The 20,661-nt window shown below is 37.9% G+C and overlaps 1 protein-coding gene across 33 annotated transcripts in view; it reads right to left on the bottom strand.

The window, feature by feature from the left end:
* Positions 1-20,661, bottom strand: part of LOC102216920 (calcium-activated potassium channel subunit alpha-1) — a 156,304-nt gene that overhangs the window by 102,202 nt on the left and 33,441 nt on the right. For all 33 annotated transcript variants that reach the window (XM_023327687.1, XM_023327680.1, XM_023327681.1 and 30 more), the window contains exon 2: positions 16,697-16,864. In XM_023327687.1, coding sequence (XP_023183455.1) covers positions 16,697-16,864 — 168 coding nt within the window. The remainder of the gene's footprint in view (positions 1-16,696; positions 16,865-20,661) is intronic.

Genomic DNA, 20,661 nt, shown 5'->3' with positions numbered 1-20,661 from the left:
TAAAAGTAATTCAACTCCATTACAAAAAGTATTTCAGGTTCATTTTAGGTAGAATCTAAAACTCATCATTCAAGCTTTTAATAACTTTGATATTGCAATTCAATAAGATTAGACTCCAGATTATAATAAAGATACAGCATGGGGTTTAGAAAACTCTAAACCGGCATTTTATGGTTTTTGAGAACAAAAACCATAAACCATCATCAGTTATAGTCAAGTGAAAAAAGTGAGAACACCTCATTAAATATTTAATTCTTTTAAAAGGACTTTTTGGCTCTAGTTAACCTCATTTTTACAGTAGATTGAGAGGAAAGTGGGTTGTGAGAGAGGGAGAAAATATGCGGCAAAGGTCAAAGGGCCAGAACTTAAACTTGTGATGGCCATGTCAAAGACTGAGGCCTCCGTACATGGGTCTCTCGTTCTACCACCTGCGCCACTATGGCACCCAGCCCCTCAAAAAATTCCTCTTTTAGTAGACTCATAATTAACAATTATTCACTTTAACCCAAAAGTATGAACCAAAGGAATTGTCGGTGGTTTAAACAGGACAAGCCTCCTTCAAAATGTTAAGTACCAATGTCCAAAACATTTCAAAGTAAGAAAAAAGCAGGCTTATAAAGAGTGTCTTTTATTCTCAAAGAAAAAGCACCTGTTGAAGCTAAATGCTCATATGGTAATGACTTCACACAAAGTCCAGCTCATTTTACATTTCCACTGACCATGGCATGCTGGCTTGATTGACTGCTGACCACCACACAAACAGCCATATCAATACTGAATATCCAACATGTTCCTTGGTGAAAAGTTCATCTGTCTGCGGCCTCAAATGCAATTTACGTGATTAGAATTATTTGACTAACTTTATAATTTAATTATCCTATCCAAAATTAACCTAAACTAAAGGTTAATTTTGGTGATTTCTCTCCTTGCTCATCTTGTCCAGTTATTTTCCCTTTTGGTCCTTCATAGGGTTCTATTTAGTTCTAGTTCTGATTTGAAGACTTTGCAGTATATATGGAATAAACAAATTAACATACAGTATAAGGGTCAAACTACTAAATTTAAATATAATTTACGTAGACGAAGTATAGGTGTAGGTTTAAATCTGGGCTACATTTAAATTTTGACATTGACCTATGTCTAAATGAAGTCTATGTCTGGGCTAACATTACCATAACATCATGTGAAATCTATAAAAAAAAAGAACTGCAGCGTTTATTTTAGTTTAGATTTTAGACGTACACGAGAGTTTTCATCTCAAATGACACGATCAGGATGATTCCAGACATCTCAAATGAATTATAACTTTCCAAAAGTATCCCTTTGAAAAAGTGTCTATAAAGAGAATAACTACCAGGAGAGAAACAAAACAGTGAACTGAGAGCACAAAGCTCATTCCATTGAATAAGAGATGTGAGATGTTGCCTCGGTGATATGCCACTTGTGGGAATAACTGTGAATGCAACGGGCCAAGAGAGCCAAACATCTACAGCAAAGTAATAAAACAGGATAACAAAATGGAGACATTATTCAGTCTTCAGAGGATTGCTGGTCTGGCCTTTTAGTGCCGTTGTCAGGTGGAGGTTTATGTCAGTATTACCTCAGCTCAAAAGTCTGAGGTATCTCCCTGCTATGCTTTGCATTTAGTTTATAGAGACAGTTATGCCAAACTATATTACACTTAAAGAAAATAAATGGTGAAAAGTGATATGAGAAAAATAAGTTGGAGTATCAAGTCTCCACTTACAGCTTATCCATCATTGAATAATGTATTATTAACAAGTTATATATAGGTGCATCTCAAAACATTTTAATATCATTGTAAGGTTAATTTATTTCAGCAACTCATGCATTATTTACAGCCTTCCTACCTGTCTATTTTCATAACCATGGCTTACAGATAATGTGAGCACAGGGCCTTGAATAATACAGAACTATAAAAATAGATTTTTAACACAGAAATGTCACCCTAGTGAAGATGATGTTGATTCTATGTCTTTCCAACTCTCTCTCTCTCTCCATAGTCTTCTTACAGGGAAAGCTTAATGTAAAGTGGTCACTTGACGTCAGCATAATAGTCCAATCATGTTTTCTATGAAAAGGTAAAACGCTTCCAATATTGTTCCTGGTTCAGGAGTTGCTCAACACAACACATTTCATTGTTGTAGTCTATATTTCTATATTTTGGATTCACCCTGGTGTGCTTTTTGAAGCACTGACTCCAACAAAAGCCTGCATTTTGTGAAACACCCCTATGTTCTTTAGCAGGCATTGCTTTCTTCTTAAGGCTGTGGCTTGTTGCTTGCGCTACCACAAGCAACAAGCTTGTGTTTTCCCTCTGCTCAGTTTTCCACTAGGATGTTTGGACACGGTTCTCTGTGAACAATTAGCTTCTCTTGCCTGCTGAACAGCTGTCAAGTCAGCAGTCTTAAAAAATCCTGATATTGGTTGTCATTTGATGTTATCAAGTTAACAGAAATTAATTTTTGTGTCTCTCTTTGGCTTTTTAAAATGAAATAAATTTACTTTGTGATTCAATTTACATTTACTAAGCTGCACCTGTAACAACGTTTCTCCTCAGAATGACATTTAATGATTGAATAATTTAATAACATTTCCCTTTAAATCATCCTGTATGACATTTATCCATTTCATCTAAATTATGTGAAGCATACGTTGTCCTTTTCAGGTACAGACAATAAATTGTCACATTAGTAATATATATCACATATTATATGGTGTTAAATACATTCTGCTTGTAGGATGCCAGGAAAGGACAGGAGAGGAGAGAATAAACCGAGCCAAGCTTTACTGCTTCTGGTCCTTCTTTGATGCACTGAGGCTTTGAAGTCAATACTGATGTAATTTAGGGCCGGAGGCAAAGACAGGCCTACAAACCATTTAATTAGCACCTTGCTATTGCTCTTAATAGGAGAGTGAGGGAGTAAAGAAGCCAAAAAAAAAATGACCTCCTTTTCTCTGTGTGACTAACATGTAAGACTGGATCTTGTTAAAATATTTAACCAAACTTTAACAAGTTGAACCCATAAAAAATATAGGTGGTAGAGGAAATCAAATATGTGTATTGTTAAGACGAGACAGAAAGCTGAAAAGGAAAAAAAAAAAAAGTTTGCTGAAATACAAACCCCAGACCCCCTGCCAGTCATGTGAAAACCTTCTTCCCTTCCTGTGTCTCTTACATCACCTGGGATAATACCTTAATGATCTCATGGAAACTGTGAGCAGTAAGTGACAGCCTGGTGGAGGTTATGTGTTTTAGGGACGCACTGCGGCCATCCCATCCCAGGAAACAGAATCCCAGTGGGGGTAAACGGAAACCTGGCTTAGCAGATGGTCCCCAATGAGCTGACTCCTCTGATAAGCAATTAGAAGAGCAAACAAAACACAAGCGGGAAAACACATATTCAGGTAAAAAGAAAAAATAAAGTGAGTATACACTGAGTCCATCCTCAACAATACAGGAAGCAGAAAAGACAGAAAACTATGCAACACAGCAGTGTTCTTATATCGAGTTAGCACTTAATTATTAGCCTGGTAAGGATCTCAGCAGCACATTGAGAGGGTGCTGAAATAAAATGTCACATAACAGCTGCTTTGGCCTCTCTTAAGTTCGGCTTTTACGGAGAGAGGATCCTCAGCATCCATCTTCCACCGTGGATTTTGCTGCAATAATAACCCGTCCACCTTATAAAGCAGAGGTTGGGATGAAGTCACCCCCATCTCCACTGATCCCTGCACTCCCACACTCACTCTTTGTGTGTGACTCAGACCTGCTGATGTATAGATGATGAGACAGGCTGAGAAGAGGAGGCTGTTGCTGCACCACACAGCAATCGACATGCACCATTGCAAGCCTGCATCGAGAAAATGTGGAATGTTAACGCAATGCCTCATTAATCCCCTTAGGAAACATTTTTAGTGGTCCATGTTCCAGGGAAATGCAACACCCCAGGATAGACATCAAGGTCATTTCCATGTCATTCTGACTATTAAGTATTTAAATGTGTGGTATCAGCTTTTAAATTTAGGATGTTATACAATATTTATTTTGGTATATGGAAAGCTAACTCAGCTATTTATATTTAGATACCAGTTTGTTCATATTAATGCTACAATACAATAAATACTGGTACTGATATAAACTAGAGTACAACATGCATTAAGAAACATCAAGTCCCATCACGTTTATGAAGTCTCGTACTTTTGATGCCGCCCCATTTTGGAAAATATGTGAGTATTGGGATCAAGGATGTAGAAATCATGGTGTTGTACCACTGTATTATGTCAGAATTGGTTTTGATACCTTTTGTGAGTATTTGGTTTTTTATGTGTTAATTTAGGTTTCTGTGTTCAGTTGAGTCTCCGTGTTGTCCCGCCTACGCCTTGATTGTCTCCAGCTGTTTCTGGTTTCCCCTTGATTATTCCCTGGTGTATTGAACCCCGCCTGTGTCTGTGTTTCCCTGTCGGGTCATTGTCGTTTGTCTATTCAGTCGTGCCTATTCTGTTGGTCGTTTCTGTCTCAAGTTGTGTCATTTGTCAGTTGTCTTCTCTGATGCCAGTGCTACCAGTGTGAAAGTCATTGCCGATACTCGCTTGTGCTGCCTGGCTTTTATACCAATTGCTTGCAGTGTCTGAGCTCCTTGCCTCTGCTCACCTGTGCTGCCTGGTTTGTGTATTTTTGTATTTCATCATTGAAAACATCATCATTCACTCTATAAACCTGGGTCCACCACATTTACCTCACCTACAAACCATGCAAACCATGACACCTTTGCTATGATGTCACCATCCCAATTTTTTTCCCAAAATCAGGGTTTAATGGCCATCTGCAGATAAAAGAGATCGTACATTGGGATACTTAAGATCTCATACACACAGACAGAAAAGATTGCTGGACATTAGCCATCGGAAATTTATTTTAAGAAGTGTTGATTAATCTAAACAGAACATGTTCAAAAAGTATAGCTGTAAACTAGTGAACAGATGCCAAAGGTGTCTATTCTTTAAAACAAAATGATAGGGTCATAATTGCTGAAACACGTTTTATGACACTGATGTGTGGCGCACGTTATAGCTCAATAGGTGCTATGAGTGCCACCATGTCATCAAATAATTATTAGATGAATTAATTACAAAGAAAGTTACCCTGTAGTCTCTCTCTCCACTGGCACAGGCAGAGCAATCTCAGATTATTGTCTGAGATTAACATAATTTCTAGCTACCTGCTTCTAAAAGCCTTATTGCAGTAATGGAGAATATAAAATAGTGATTCTACAATGCAAAACATATACCACTAAATTTGTTACATACCCAAAATATCTAATGAAATTATTTATACTGTAGTATACAATGCATAGGAATGTGATGCTATAGTTTTATTTACCCTATGGACAAACTGCTTCTTATCATGCCATGTTTTGGCATATTAAAAAACATGGCAAGAAAAGTCATATTTCTATATAATCACTTTGTCCTACATCATTGAAGCACATGTTCAGTAGTATCAACTTGCCAGAAAATGATACAGCAGCTAAACCTTGGATGAAAGGGAAAAACTGTGTAGGTGCAAAGCTATAAATTTGGAGACCTGAAAAGCTATTCCATATTATACAGTCATTATATTACATTATACAGTCTAAAATAAAAATGGATATCACTTGAAAACACTGCATTGTTGCATTTTTTGAGACTGTCCATTTTGTGCTGAAAAAGCATGCAATTCCGTGTGATGATAATTTGACATGACAACAGTTTTTGTTTGTTTTTTTTTAGCTCATATACGATCTGCTGTTATTAGCCGGTTTCACGTGTCTTGTTCCCCAAAATATTTTGCCATTTGTGTGATATTTTGGGAAAAAACGACATGTATAAGAAACCAGTCAGTTGCAGTGCATGAACCCATATCACAACAAAACCATCTGTGTAGAAAAAATGACATGGATTTAAGACATACCAAAAAGAAACATACATGTTTTACTTTATACATATGGTAATTAGACCAAATTTCTGTTGCAATTACTAGTTATACCAGATACTACAAGTCATTCACGCAGCCGTATTTACAAATCAGCACACAATCAAGCACCACACTATTATACATTAGGGATAAAGACCATGTCCAATTTTTCTTTTTCTTTTCTTATAAGAAGTTATTCTCTACATATGGTAATATGTACATTACTTTTGACCATTTGAATTTGCTGTGATGATCAACAATAGCTATACACTAACTAATATGATTCTACATATACTGCAGTGTCCTATTTTTTCCAATAAATTCCATTACATTTTCTCAAACAACTATGTTAAACAATATATAAAAAAAAATAGAAAATAAAAAAATATATATATTTATTATGCATTATTTATGGGGGTTAATGCATTATAACAAAAAAAAACATGCAAATACAGGGCGTGCTAGCTGATTTGTGTTTTCTTTTTGTTTTTCTTGTGCCTGTCTTGGTTTTTGCAGGTTGGTTTAATAAATCCCCAGAGTCCAATTAATGTGTAATTTTATTCATCGTTTTATTCACTTCTATAAAGAATAGTAAAAATTTGCAAACCCCTAATTGCTGTCCATTAATTACTTCAAATATGCAGAAAAAACAACATGGGGAAAAGCCTGTCTGTCCAGCAAAGCAGTCAGCTGCACAACCATTATTATTGACCTATGAGGCCCTGTTTACACAGAGCCAGTTTTCAGTTAAACTGACATTTTTGATGCCATCCAGGCTAGCATTTACACAGTTCTAGTGACCGAAGTCTCCGACACAGGCACTTTTTGAAGCCAGGTCTCAGAATGACTCTTTTCGAGAATACCTCCGGTGGCGGTGTGAAGAACTCCGCAGGTGTGATGGCGCACATGAACAGACTGAAAGGTTTGAACAGACTGAAAGGTTTGTTCTACGCATTCAAGCAACAAAACAAATGAGAGATAGCCTTGTGTTGTGTAGTTAGCATAGATGTATTACATGGTTTTACATGTATTACACTTGGTTCATTGAGACATGTTACTGTTTCCTTAGTGAAGTGGGAGCTGAGGGTAGAAATCACATGTGCATTTCGATGACATGCTTAAATTACAGTACCACATAGAGGCCTGACATGACAACAGCAGGTTCTAGGTGCATTGGCGGTCTCATGTAAATGTACCCTAAGGGCACTTATTTCTTTTAAAGAAATAAAAAATACATTCTAAAATTTGTATGCTCAACTTACATATAAAAAAGGCACTTTTAACTTTAGCATAGTAACCAAATAAATTGTTTTAACTAGTGTTTTTCAATGAGATTTAAGAAATGTGTCTGGCAATCAGAATGGTGTTAGGTGTGGGAGGATTCATACGAGGTCCTGATCCATTAGTTGTGAGTCATATCAGTGGTACTGAGTCATTCAATACTCCCTCCAAAGACCTTACAAGGTAGCCATGACAGATCAGTCAAGGAAAGGTGACAGAAAGCTTCAAATGGCAAATTTGAAGCTTTGAGCCACTCTGTCTGTAAAAATAGTCTTAGCTTAAAATCCATCAACTACTGTCAGTTGGTTGATAATACTTTAATTTTCTAAAAGCTTGGACTTTTTTTTTCTGTTTTTTAAGAGTGATAGTGGACTTGCCAAATAATAAGCTAATATGATTTTAAATAAATTTCAGGGCTACCAGCAGCAGAGATGTTTCCAAAAAATAACACAAGTAATTTGATTTTATTTAATCTGATTTGTGAATATTTTTAGAATGAACGTGCCCAGGCTGAAAGAAACAAATGAATGCAGACTGTCGCCACAGAGTCTGAGACACTTTGCTTAACAAGTCACAGGGCAATTTGATCTAATAAGGAAAAGGCTACGGAGCCAGCAGAGCAAAACATCACTTTTATGTCAACTCTCTCAACCTTTTATTCTGTGAAACAGTTTGAAGGTGGGTGGAATAGGCAGAGGGCAGGGGTCCCTGCAGTTAAGGAAGATGGTCGTAGGCCACTGCGTTTTTAGCAACAGAGGCACAGGTGGCAAGTGCATGGGTTAATAGATAGGGGAAAGCAGGAAAAAAGCAACAATGAGTCATCCCATGGAACGCCTCAGAGATATGACAGGCGTAAAGGAGGGATGCAGAGAAAGTCATTCATGAGGACAAATTGAGACCAGCCATTTCGGAGATGTAAAACTCTCCCCTGTGCTCTGCAATTTAAAAGCACTAAAAAGCTGAAAGATAAAATGTAACATAGGGAGACGTGCACTACGCAGTATTAAGCCTGTCTTCTGTGATTTATTCTGCAGTTAAGAAATGTAAGCTTGACAGAAGGTTTTCTGATAATGAGGTGTGCTGTGTCAGTACACCGTATAGGCATGCTCGGATGTGCAGCACTATGCTAGCCTGTGGTGAGAAAGCTGTGTGTGAATTTCTAGCAGATGAAAGTAGACAACACGATACCAGAACTCCCCGTTTGTTCCTACTGTGACACCCTGCTTTTCCTCTCATTGCCGCCTCCAGTTCCTATTAAAAACTTTCACCTTTCAGCTTATCTTACTTACGTGGCGGCTGCCCAGAAATACTACGGACAAACCTCAAAAGTCTAACTTGTGGAAAAAGAAATTCTTTCACAAATACTGGATTTTATACACTTGTAAAACATGTTATATGTCCTAAATGTCTTTAAAAGCATAATAATTTGAACTTCACATATTGTGAAGTTATTATATTGATACTGACTGGGGCCAGTAACATGTAAGAGGCAGAAGGAATCAGGTGTTGACCTTTTACAATCTAATCTTGTATTACAAACATTCTAAAATTATTCCAAAGGAAAAACAAAAATAGAACTGCTTTGACGGAGAGATAAAAAGACCCCAGATTTCATTGAAAGATTAATAAATATACCTCAAAGTGACAACATAATATACTGGAAGACCAGATGCTATTTTTATTATATGGTTTGGTGTGTTCACCAACTCAAAGAGCAGAATCCATCAAGTAACTACAGTATATATTTATCACAGAAGAACCATATGGAAATGAACCAAACATTTGGCCAAGTTTGATGTTTTTTGCACTGTAACGAAAAAAAACATTACAGTGCAAAAAGTAATTTGATATTAAAATGACCCTGATCTTACAACAACTGTGGTGCTACCTTAAATATTTTCAGTAAAAGCTGGTACACAAAAGTTTAAACACGTTATGTTTGTTTATGTGTATGTACTTCCTGTTTTGTTTTATTATTTGTTTGTTCTGCTGCCTTTCCTGATGTGATTGCAGTGGCTGTAATTTCCGATGCTGCAAAATCTTCAGCTCGAAACATCCAAGGGAAAAATGGCATTGTTGATCCTTACCTGTTAACTGAATGTTAAGAACAACAAAGAGTTGTATCTTTATCAGGATTAGCTAACTCTGTCAGCCGCATTTATCCCTACTAACATACTACTTCATCCGCTTAAAATTTACCACTTTGAGTAGTTTGCTTTGACAATCAGCTAAGTAGCGTTTTTATACTGTAAGAGTATTACAATTGTTCTATAACCAAATGACTAATTTATCTGTTTTATACGTGTTATTTTGATATTCAAAGGGTTGTATTAATATTTTTAATGCATCAGGTGTTTCGTTTGCCTTTTCTGTCTGCAAAGTTGTTGAATGAATTATGAATTGCACTATAAGAATACACTTATCTTGTTTTGCTTTACTATTTCAATTATTTTCATCACCATTAGTTCTTTTTTTTTCCTGCGCCATTTTCTCCTTATTTTTAGCACTCTCAGCTCACTACATTGTCAGTTAATTGCTTTCCACCAATAAACCTTATAAATGACTAACTTTTTTATTATGTCTTGAAAAGTAAGGTTCAATACATAATAAAAATAAAAACCCTACCCAGTTAAATATCCAGTGGTATCATATATACCAATATTTTTGAGGTTTAACAGAAAAAGTTCATGACCCAGCCTTATTGCAATGGTTATCAAGTAAAGTTTTTTGATAAACAACGTAACTTGGTACATTTAGCATGTGACAGTCAATCAATTTAAACTGTAATCAGGCCAAACACAAAATTAAAAATCCTAATATTGATTTCTGTTGTCAATATGCTTTTGTTTCATCTTTGAAAACAACAAACGGTGTGATAGCTCCTTTGAGTCAGTTTGTTATCCTAAGAGCTTGCCAAGCCTGCACCACACCCATTTCTTTCCTTCTACTCCTTCCATCTCCCTCTGCCTGCTGCAGGGCACGTCTGCTGAGGTTTGCCAAGCATAAACAGCAATTCATCCTCGTAAAGACGAATCACATCAATGCTGAGTGGATTTTTATTGACGGAACTGATACATTTTGGCAAATAACCAGTGAAGAAACTGTACAGCAAAAACAACAACAAGGAAAAAGGTGAGAGAAGCACAAGATGTGGAGGGCCTGAGAGGCAACAGTTTCTAATGAAGAAACAGGAAGGGAATGGAGTAGATGGTTAATTTAAAGCCTGGATTTAAACACAAAAGACATGACATAAAATACAAAGAATTGTGGATTTGGTGAATTACAACCATTTTATATTATCATTAAGCCAATTTTCATGTTCTTGTGATACCACTTATTTTGTGAAATGGACCAATCCCGCTTGTAGTAAGAGGGAATGGAAATTGTACCCAAGGATGATCTAGACACATTGACGTCCACCATTTTCTCCCTGATGTATATAGAGTTTTCCATGATGTCACACAAGGAAGCAGTGTTTGAGGTGTGTTTTAAAATTCACACATTTGAGTTTAATATTTAAACTCAAATGTATGAATAAACTTATCACAAACCACGACATAATTATCTGTATTTTCCAAACTTATTAAAGGGAATGGTAATCTTAGTTTTTCAATTTTAAATAATAAAAACATCTCTAAAAGATCATTCTGGTATTTATGACGCAGAACATTTTTTGGTAAATCTAAGAGAACCAAAGTACAAAATATTAGGCCTGATTTATGAGAGTTCAAAAAAGTGTGTTACTTTTTCACAGTTTATGTAAATATCTGGTTTCAATTCTAAAGAAAATATGGTGTGACATTTTCCTCACATAGGTAGACACACACATTACAATGACATAAACAATGTCAGGCTGAAAAGTGTGAATGACAGCTGTTTTCTGGGCAGGGAGGAAGGCAATCATGGGGATGTGAGAAAACGTTTATTTTCACCACAACGGGATGTTTGAGGAAACACGGAAATAAAGTAAAAAAACAAACTAAACAAAAAACAACAAAAAAACACCATTTCAAAATGGTACATAATCTCTCCTTACTGCCAAAGCACACAGATATGCATACACTGAGCAAGTTTGCATACACAAGCTGATAACAGACGAGGACAAAAATGCTGGCAAAAGCACACAGAAAGAGGAAAAAGTGGCAAAGAAAAATGATGTGCCCTGTCAGAGGTTTTACTCTCCAACATGACTGTTTGAGGTGGATTTTTGTCGCTTTATATAACAGTGATTAGAATGCTTTCACTTTTTTGTGTAAAGACAGACAGATGTGTTGCATTCATAGTGTTTCCAGATGATAGGGGTCAAAATGCAGAAGGCCAAGAAGTGTGAGGGTGGATGGGAATAGGCAGAGGGATGACCACAGGGATTAGAGAGCGAGCCGTGTGAACAGATGGTCCCTGGTTGCCACCCAAGATCCCATTAAGAAAGATGGCAGGCCTGACCTATTTCTGGACCCACCATGCCATGTAAATCCACTGTCCATAGAGATAGGGAGAATATCTGCATTCAGGTTTTATAATCCTTGCTATTTTTCTCGGACATTATAGGATTACATGCATTGTTACAATACCAGATGCAAAACATAGAAATCGACTTTGTGAGATGCTGGGATAATGTGGCACACAAATCCTGTCCAAGTAGTCGCTTCCTTCTTCATACACTGCGCCCTTCAGAGCTTAATGAGGTTTTTTGATAGAGCAACTGGGATGATGTGGCTGTCAAAGAACCGATGAGTTATCAATTTCGAGGCCCTCCCACCTACAGAGAGGATGGGCTTTTCTTTCACTCTTCTTCCAAATGCAATGCCACTGTGCAGACAGCTGAGATACTTCCTCAGTCGCAGGTAGTTTATCTCTACCAGCGACGATTCACGATTAGTTGTAGCAATAAACTTTATTTGAGAAATATTTCTTTTTTACGTAAAAACTATACAGTAAAAACACTGTATTGGTTTTTAGAAATTGAAAGAAAATGTCACACGGACGTTGCCATGTCGTTTACGTTGCAATGCATTGTGGGTACATGACACGTGCTAGGTTCCAGCTCCGTTCAGCCAAAACTGCAACGAGTAACGTCGTTAAGCCTTTTCAATTTGAATGGAAGCACATGAAAATTTGTGACAATGTAGAAATCACAAGGGATAATGAAGATGAAGAGAGGCAAATGGAAAAAGAGGAAAGATTCGGCCGAAGAAGCTGGAGTTTTTGTTGCTTCTGCCACCTTCAGCTTCCTACATGAAACAACGAATGACATGTACCTCTGGTTGGACTGTGTGATCCGGTCAGTAGTTGACGTGCTCTCAGGATATGTAGCAGGTGAAAGGGAGCTTCATGGCAACAGTGAGGCAAAAGTCAAAAACCTGACAACAGTTATCAAGTGTTTAGAGCCTGAGATGATAAATGAACAACTGAGCAATAAGCTTGCAAAGAAAACGCTGGTTTGAGTGACGTGAAAGGCAATTGTGGCAGGTAGGACAGGCTTGCAATCCAAAAGTTGTGGGTTCAATTCCAGCCTCCTCCTGCCTTAGGTTGATGTGCCCCTGGGCAAGACACTTAGTACAAAAAGAGGTTCCAATCTATTAATGGTATTTGAATGTGTGTGCATGTTGAAAGCTGAATATCAAATGGTCTAGGAATATCTGTCTGAAATCCCTAGATATCAGATAGACCTCTGCAGTGGTGCAATTACCACTGCAGAGGTGATAGCAAACTGAATAACAAAAGCTGAAGTCCTACAAGGAGTAATTATAGTAGCAGCAGCAGCAGAAGAAAAGGTGAAATGAAGCCTTAAGGTGTGTAAATGTATTGTCTTTCAGAATGTTGTTTACTCAAGGTGTTAAGAATATAGCGTGTAGATATACACTAATATTGCAGGACAAATTAAAAGTCTATGTATCTGTCCATCTAGCTATCTAGAAGTTGTGTTGTACTGCATGGTAGGCATAAAACGAGTATTATCGCTCAAGAATGAGAATTAAGAATGAGCTAGCAACTGTTACTCCCACGCCTAGACAACTAGACTCCCTTCTGTAGTTAGGGTTAAGCAAAGATATTGTTTTTCTATTGAAAGTCGATAAACATGTTTTGAATATCAGCAGACTGTTATTCTACTCAGACCTCAGCCATTGAAAACAGCATTTCACCCACAAACTAACAAGGAGCCTTATGGCAATGATTGAAATATAAATTCCAGTACTTTTCCAGCTTTGACAAGTGAAAAATATGACTGCATATTTTATATGCACTGCAAATGTGATTGTTTTGAAACATAAAAATTACATATGTAAGACAGTTCATCACAAGATATATGACAACATAAAAGACAGCTTGTTTGGCTAAACCATACTAAAAGTTTAATCAGTCTACTTCATTCATTCCATAACCACTTTTTTGGTGTATTTGAAACCATTTTCCTGTTGGAAAAAACCCAACTGTCACCAAATAAACCTTTCTGCAAAATTTTGCAGGATGCACAGGGAGTGGAATTAGGAGTTTGTCTGGCTAATGCCAGAGAACTATCGAATAAATAAGCTCTGTGTTTTCTAATAAGCACAGTGGTGAATTTTCCAATCTGTGCTGCTTGCATGTCCACAATAATACATTATTCACTTAAAGAAGTTAGCAAGTAAATATTCCTGTGGTTTGAATGTGTCCGGCATCAAATTGTCTGCCATTTGGCTAGTGAGAAAGAGTCAACCTCATACATCAGTGAAACCTATTAATTTTAAAAATTTTTACACTGTAAAATATGTTTGCTGACTGGATTACTTACTGATTAGGGTGACCAAACGTCCGTATTTCCCGGGACATGTCCGTATTTCACGTCCTGTCCCGGGCGTCCTGGGTTTTTTTTAGAAAGTGAGGAAATGTCCTGTTTTTTTAAATTTCCTTCATTGGACCATTAAATTTACAGACACTAGGGCACTGCGCACTGAGCTGCGTGTGACGTACTCCCTGAGCCGCGTCAGTGCGGGCAGCCCTGTACACAAACAACATGCCAAAGCGCAAACGTATGGAGTTTCCCCACAACACCCCCCCCCCCCCCCCCCACCCCGGTCCAGATTGTCCTGGTTTTCCCAAATTAAAATATGGTCACCCTATTACTGATGCTACAGGAAAAATTTTATGCATGTGCAACTCTAGAAGAAAGGGCTGCAGCAAATGACATAACTCCACACCAAGTGAAGGATTTATATTTGTCAAACAATTCAATAAGTTCGAGGGTGTACTTGATCTTTCACTTACAGCAAAGTCATCAAGGGAAACAAATGATAAGGAATGGAGGGCTCTGACTAACGGAAACAATCAATCTTTATCAGGTTTTGTTTCTTTTGCCACCAGGGTGGAATGGAGCCAACTGTACATGTCCGTTTGGGAGCAAGGAAGAAACTTATTTTTTGTTTGTTTATTTTTTTTTTTTGTCCTAGCTTGCTTTCCCCAGGCAGACAAAGTCCTTAATGTCAGATGACTGAGCACCGCCACACAGCAGTTCCTATGGTTACCAACCAGGTTCTGCATACACGGATACTCCTTGCAAATTCTGATCTGCAGTGAAACACTGATGGAAAAGCAAATTCTTCAAAAAGAAAAAAAAAATCACCTCACCACCCACATGCGAACACATCCACACATGCACACATATACCGAAGTTTTCATGCTCCTACAGCATGTATGGAAAAATACTTTCAAACAAGAACTCACAGTTGCACACGTTCCACCCACATGATGAACCAGTCACTCACCTGCATGGAGCAATTTTGCAGTGTTGTGCTGCATATCGTTACAGAGAGCATGTAAGTAAACACAGCCTGCTGGGCTGAATTATCAGCTTCACCAGAAGTAGCGCATATCACAGTAGGTGATACACAGGGATATCTCTAAGCCTAGAAACCCCATTCAAAGCAGCCAGTGCCTTATTTCTCCTTGACTGGAACAAACATACTGGTTTACTTTTAATTTGCTTCTATGTTTTTGTTGGTGTTTCTCTCTGCCCCTGATTTCCTTGCTTCAATTCTCTCCCTCACACTTCCAGCTAACAGAAATATACATACAGGGCAGATTGGGAGCACTCTGTTAGAGCAGAAGATGAAAGGAAGAAGAGAGATGCGTTCCATGCCAGGAGAGCTATGTGAGTGGGAAAGTGATGAAAGAGAAGCTCATTTAGTAAATTGACAGCTCCCTTCAGGATTTTTCATCCTCCCCACTATAAAAGGACGGAGCCTTCCTCAACTCTGAACTATCCTCATCAGGCATGAGGAAGCTGTCACATTCCAGCAAACGTTAACAATGACAGCATTCGTATTTTATGTTGGATTCATCTCTCTCTCTCTTTCCAACTCCCACGGCTGTTTCATTCAGTCCACAAATGCACAGTGGATGTCTGTACAAAACAGACCAAGTGTGACTGAAAGAGAGCTAGAAAACAGCAGAAAAAGAAAAAACAAATGTCCTTAAACATAAAGTCAGCTACACTAGCAGAGAATACCAAAACCCATCGACAAAGTATAGTAGTAGCGGTTGATATAATTGATACAATTTGTATTGTTTTAGTTTGGTCAAAATTGATATAAACCGAAAAATCTCATCTCCCCAAAGTGGCACACAATTTCACACGACAATACTGCAGACAGAAAGATGTAGATGAAGTTGCAGAATAAAGGCAAAAAACAAATATATTGGTCAGATGAGTAGGGATGGGCTGCACAGTGGCGTGCACTGTTGCACTGTGCTGCAAGGCAACTGTGCCTTGCAGCAACAGTGCTACCAACACGACGGGGTCTTTCTGCACGGAGTTTGCATGTTCTCCCTGTGCATGTGTGGGTTCTCTCTGGATACTCCAGTCTCTCTAAATTCTCCCTAGGTGTGAGTGTGTGTGTGTGCATGGTTGTTTGTCCTGTCTGTCTCTGTGTTGCCCTGTGACAGACTGGCAACCTGTCCAGGGTGTACCCCGCCTCTCGCCCCGAACGTTAGCTGGAAATAGGCACCAGCACCCCTGCCGACCCCACTAGGGATTAGGGTGTTAGAAAATGGATGGATGAGTAGGGAAGTTAGCTACTCTGGGAATCAATAGAAAAGTCTTGGTGTTGCACTCTAAACTACACCAACACCAGATCATGATGGCCTAGTTTCGGCCAAATAATGTCCACGAGTATTTGTACTGGAACACACGTAAATACACGTCGACAGACTGACCCAAGAGAGGGAGAGAAAAGTTGGGCTACAGCTTGCAGAACTGCACCATCAAAACAGCAGAGATTAATCAATGTCTTGTCCAATGTGGAAAATGGACAAGACAAACTTATTCCGACCAAAGAAAAAGTTTGCATAGAAGTTTGCATAGAAAATAGCCAAATAATTTGAGGCTAAAACATTTTACTTGATCTGAATTGTTGATTTAGGTCAGTTGTTTTCATTCATGTCTGAAGAAGAGTAACCTACCAGAACCCTGCCTGTGAGTGTCTGAGCGGAGATCATGACACCAGCCCAGTCTTTGACTGAAGTCATCCATCCCACCTCGCTGGCTGCTGCCTCCTCCTTCTCATCAGGACCTTTTGTTGTTTTGTCTGCTGTCGGATTGTTGGCAGGGTTATTCACCTTTTGAGCCTCCTGGGAAAAAAAAAACAAACCAAACAATCATATGAGTAAATAAAATGGAAGAAAGTTCATTTATGTTTGTTGCAAGGATAGGGATCATGCCATGCCGACTCCCATCTGCTATATACCAAATATGTATGTCCATGTATGATTTCACATAATGACAGAATGTGTTGTGCTCTAGCCGAGCTGCACAGATGGTTCTTTATATTAACTGTCCCTAATGTCACGCAGGCATTTCAGCACTCTGTCTTGCATCCGAATGACTGAGCAGAGTTGCATTGCAGTTCGTTGACATGCTATGCTTGGCAGAAACACTGCGTGCAGCTGTTCCTCTCCAGCCATTCACTCACTCCTGACTTGACACTAGCTGGCATTTAGTTTCCCTCTGCTCCTGGCAAAAAAAAATCTAATGAGTAGATTTCTTTGTGTTCTGAAGCCCCTGAAGCATTGAAGTCCTCCCATTTAACATAGATTCAAATATACCATGAGGTTTTTCGTGCATAGTATGGAACTCTCTCATTAAAGCTGCGGCTGGGCCTCAGTGATTGCCTCCGAAGAGAACCAATGGAACCACATAACCTTTAAACGTGTGATGTCAGGATTAAAAGTTGACCCAATCAATGGAGACACAGTAAGCAAACCATTACTCACTTAGGCTTCACATGTACTTAAAGCAAGTCTTAAAATGCCACTCTTCACAGTAACAGTGGACAAGTAGCCATCAAAGCAGAATGTTTGCTCTGTCAACGCAGCAAAATGTCTTCAAATGTTGGATGTCAAATGATGACAGCTTTTTTAGTATGACCTTCCTTTGGCTGCATCTAAAAAAAAAAAGATGATATAAACTGAAATAAATTGTGCTTAGACTGACTTTTCTAAAAGCGGCAGAGGCCAGAGAACCACCAAGTTGATCTAATCTCTGGGAACATTCAATATTCAAGAAAAGCACAGTGAAAACTTACTACGTCTGCAGGGTATAAGAACAGAGCTGTTACCCATGAACCCAAGAGTGTTCTGTCCATATCAAGAAGCTTGCTGGGTCAAATTGAATTACATTTAATAATGACATGGCATGGACACAGCTGCCATTTTCCTAATTTCATTCCGACCCCATAACAATGCTAATAAACTGGGCCTAAAAAAGCCTGACTTAGTCATCAGATCATTATCTGTTCATGCCATAGGGCCTTTCTGTGCTCCAGTAGATAATTCATTTACTTGAGCTTTATCCGGGTTTCTGCAGGGTTTTAAATAAAGCCTAAAAAAATCTCAAAGCTCAAGAAATATTTTAGTCTAAATCTTAACTTTCAGCGTGTAATTAGCTTGGGAACCAAAATACAAAATCTCAATTACGCTTTGCCATGGATACATTTTTAATGTCGCAGATTTATTTTGTTGTTTTTTTTTTTATGTACGAGTCTGTTTATCAAATAATTTTTTATATCAGAAAAAGATGGCATGAACAGAGGTGGACAGAGTCCCCCAAAATTTGCACTTATGCAAAAGTACAACTGCTTCAGCACATGTATAGTCGAAAGTAAAAAGTAGCCTCTAAATAAGTCAGTGAAGTAAAAAAAAATGGTAACAAGTCTATTTAAGTACTTTGTAACAAATTACATTTGATTTAATCTTTTAAAAATTATGCAATTTTGAAAATCATGTAATGAAATAGACTAAAATATACATTTATGCACAAAGTATTTTAAAGACTTATATCTATATATTATATTAAATAAATATTATAATTACTAATTAACAAATTCAGACACAAAACACTTTTCCAAATTCCAAAGACTTCTGAAACCAATACTTGCAGCAGTTGGAACAGGGTAAAATACTTAGTGTCACAACCTTTACTGTCAATAGTTATTAATTTGACTTCCAAATGTCACAACAGGCTCAGCAGGTAGACAATAAAACAATGAAGCTTGTGGACACGAAGTATCAGTTTAGCATAAACTGTGGGTATTTGTGTCTGGTTTTTGGTTAAAACACGTTTAATCCTCATTTAATTGTTTCTCATAGTGGGGAGAATTTCTAGAACTGTCAAGCAAGAGTAAAATTTGTTTTTTTTTATTTTTCTAAAGTAAAATATAAAAGCATGGTGTAGTAAAACTACTCCCAGAAGTACTTTTACTTTACTTGAGTAAAATAATTTAGTAAAATAATTTACTCAAGTAAATGCAACGTACTCCTTGTAATCATCAGAATGTTTCTATGCCAATGCGAGATGAGATTTTATGGTCATTTCCATTTTGGAAAAATCCATGGCTGCCATTTTTTGCCAAATTGCTTTCTTACTAAAGAATTATAAACATTGACTGAGGTTTGGTGGAGTCCTAAATACTTAAAATTTGCTTTATTAACAGACTGATGATGTTGCTTCTTATACTATTAAATTTCATTAAATGTGGACACGATGTGTTACTTTCCAAGACATTTTAGCTTACTTGAAGTTGTCAAACAGCTTCTGTTTAAGCAAATTCGTGATTCTACAGCTCTGGAAATTTACCTTTTACATTTAATTAGCATTTAACAGGGGGTATAATACCTTTCTAAATAGAGCCAGGTTGATTTGGATAGCTGTAGCTATGCTCCTGTATGCATCTCTGCTGTCTTTTGCTGCAGTTACTCCGCATGCATGCAGATCATTTTGTGCTGGGATGTGTGAAGTTTCACAGAATAGTTATGCGGGTGTGTCATACACCACGTCATTTACTCCGTATACAGAAGATCCCATCCTCATGTGCACAGAGCACACACCACTAAGGAACAGAAATCACATCTAGTTTGTGAATTCCAGGTCTAGCTCTTTCTGGCACATGTGTGCATGTTGGATGTGATTATATGAATAATGGATGCAGTCACAAATTGATGGCTTTGCAGATCAGAGGAGATAATGTAAACAACGTATTTCTTCCAGTTCATTTGAGTCATCCACAGTAGGCTAGGCTAGGGGGAAGAAGCACTGAAGCATACTGTTATGGGAGAATCCATCTGCTGGCTATAAATAAGCCCCTGTGATGTCAAACTGTTGGGGAAGACAGGGAGCAGCCGCAATCAGAGGATATTTTGCAAGAAAATGGCAGGCTTTGCCCTTTTTTTTCTTTAATATTGTTTTTCAATAACAGTTTTCACTGCTCATTCTGCATTAACAAAATGAATGTACATTTCTGATACTAAAACTCAGTCACTTTTGATGTCATCTCTTTTATAGCACTCTGTTTCTCCTTAAGGTTTTCATAACCAATCAAAAAATATATATTTTACAGGCATAAGTTCAAGCTGAGAGGCAAAAAGTAAATAAATCCTATTTCCTATTACCACTTTTGGGTAATTTTTACATTGGTAACAGAACAGGGAACCAGTTTTCGCAGTGAGCTATGACAGGAGCTGCAGGTAGCAGGCTGTGCACGTCCGACTTCCCACCAAAGCAAACAACTTCACCGCACCCCGCTGCTGCGTGAAAAACTACTCCAGACATGCTCGGCAGGAGATCGGGTGATGCAAACTTTTAGTGACAGACTTAGTTCATTTTGTTTTAAGAGCTCCTCAGAGTGTTTACTGCGATACGTAACCACTCAATGAGTTTTTACCACAAGTAGTAAGCACTGTTGTAACCAAATCATACGAGACTAAGCGGCACTAAAGTGTCAGTGAAGTGCTACCTTTGAGACCTAGATGATGCAAAGTGATTCCTACTTGATTGATTACAGTATCGCTTCTTACTTGCATATTTGATGCACAAAAAATATTAAAATGCCTTATTTTTCTTGGATTATTATGCAAGTTATTAGTGTCTGCTT

This window comes from Xiphophorus maculatus, chromosome 22 (assembly GCF_002775205.1).
Source record: "Xiphophorus maculatus strain JP 163 A chromosome 22, X_maculatus-5.0-male, whole genome shotgun sequence".
In the NCBI taxonomy this organism is placed as follows: domain Eukaryota; kingdom Metazoa; phylum Chordata; class Actinopteri; order Cyprinodontiformes; family Poeciliidae; genus Xiphophorus; species Xiphophorus maculatus.
This window is presented reverse-complemented; position numbering and strand designations above follow the sequence as displayed.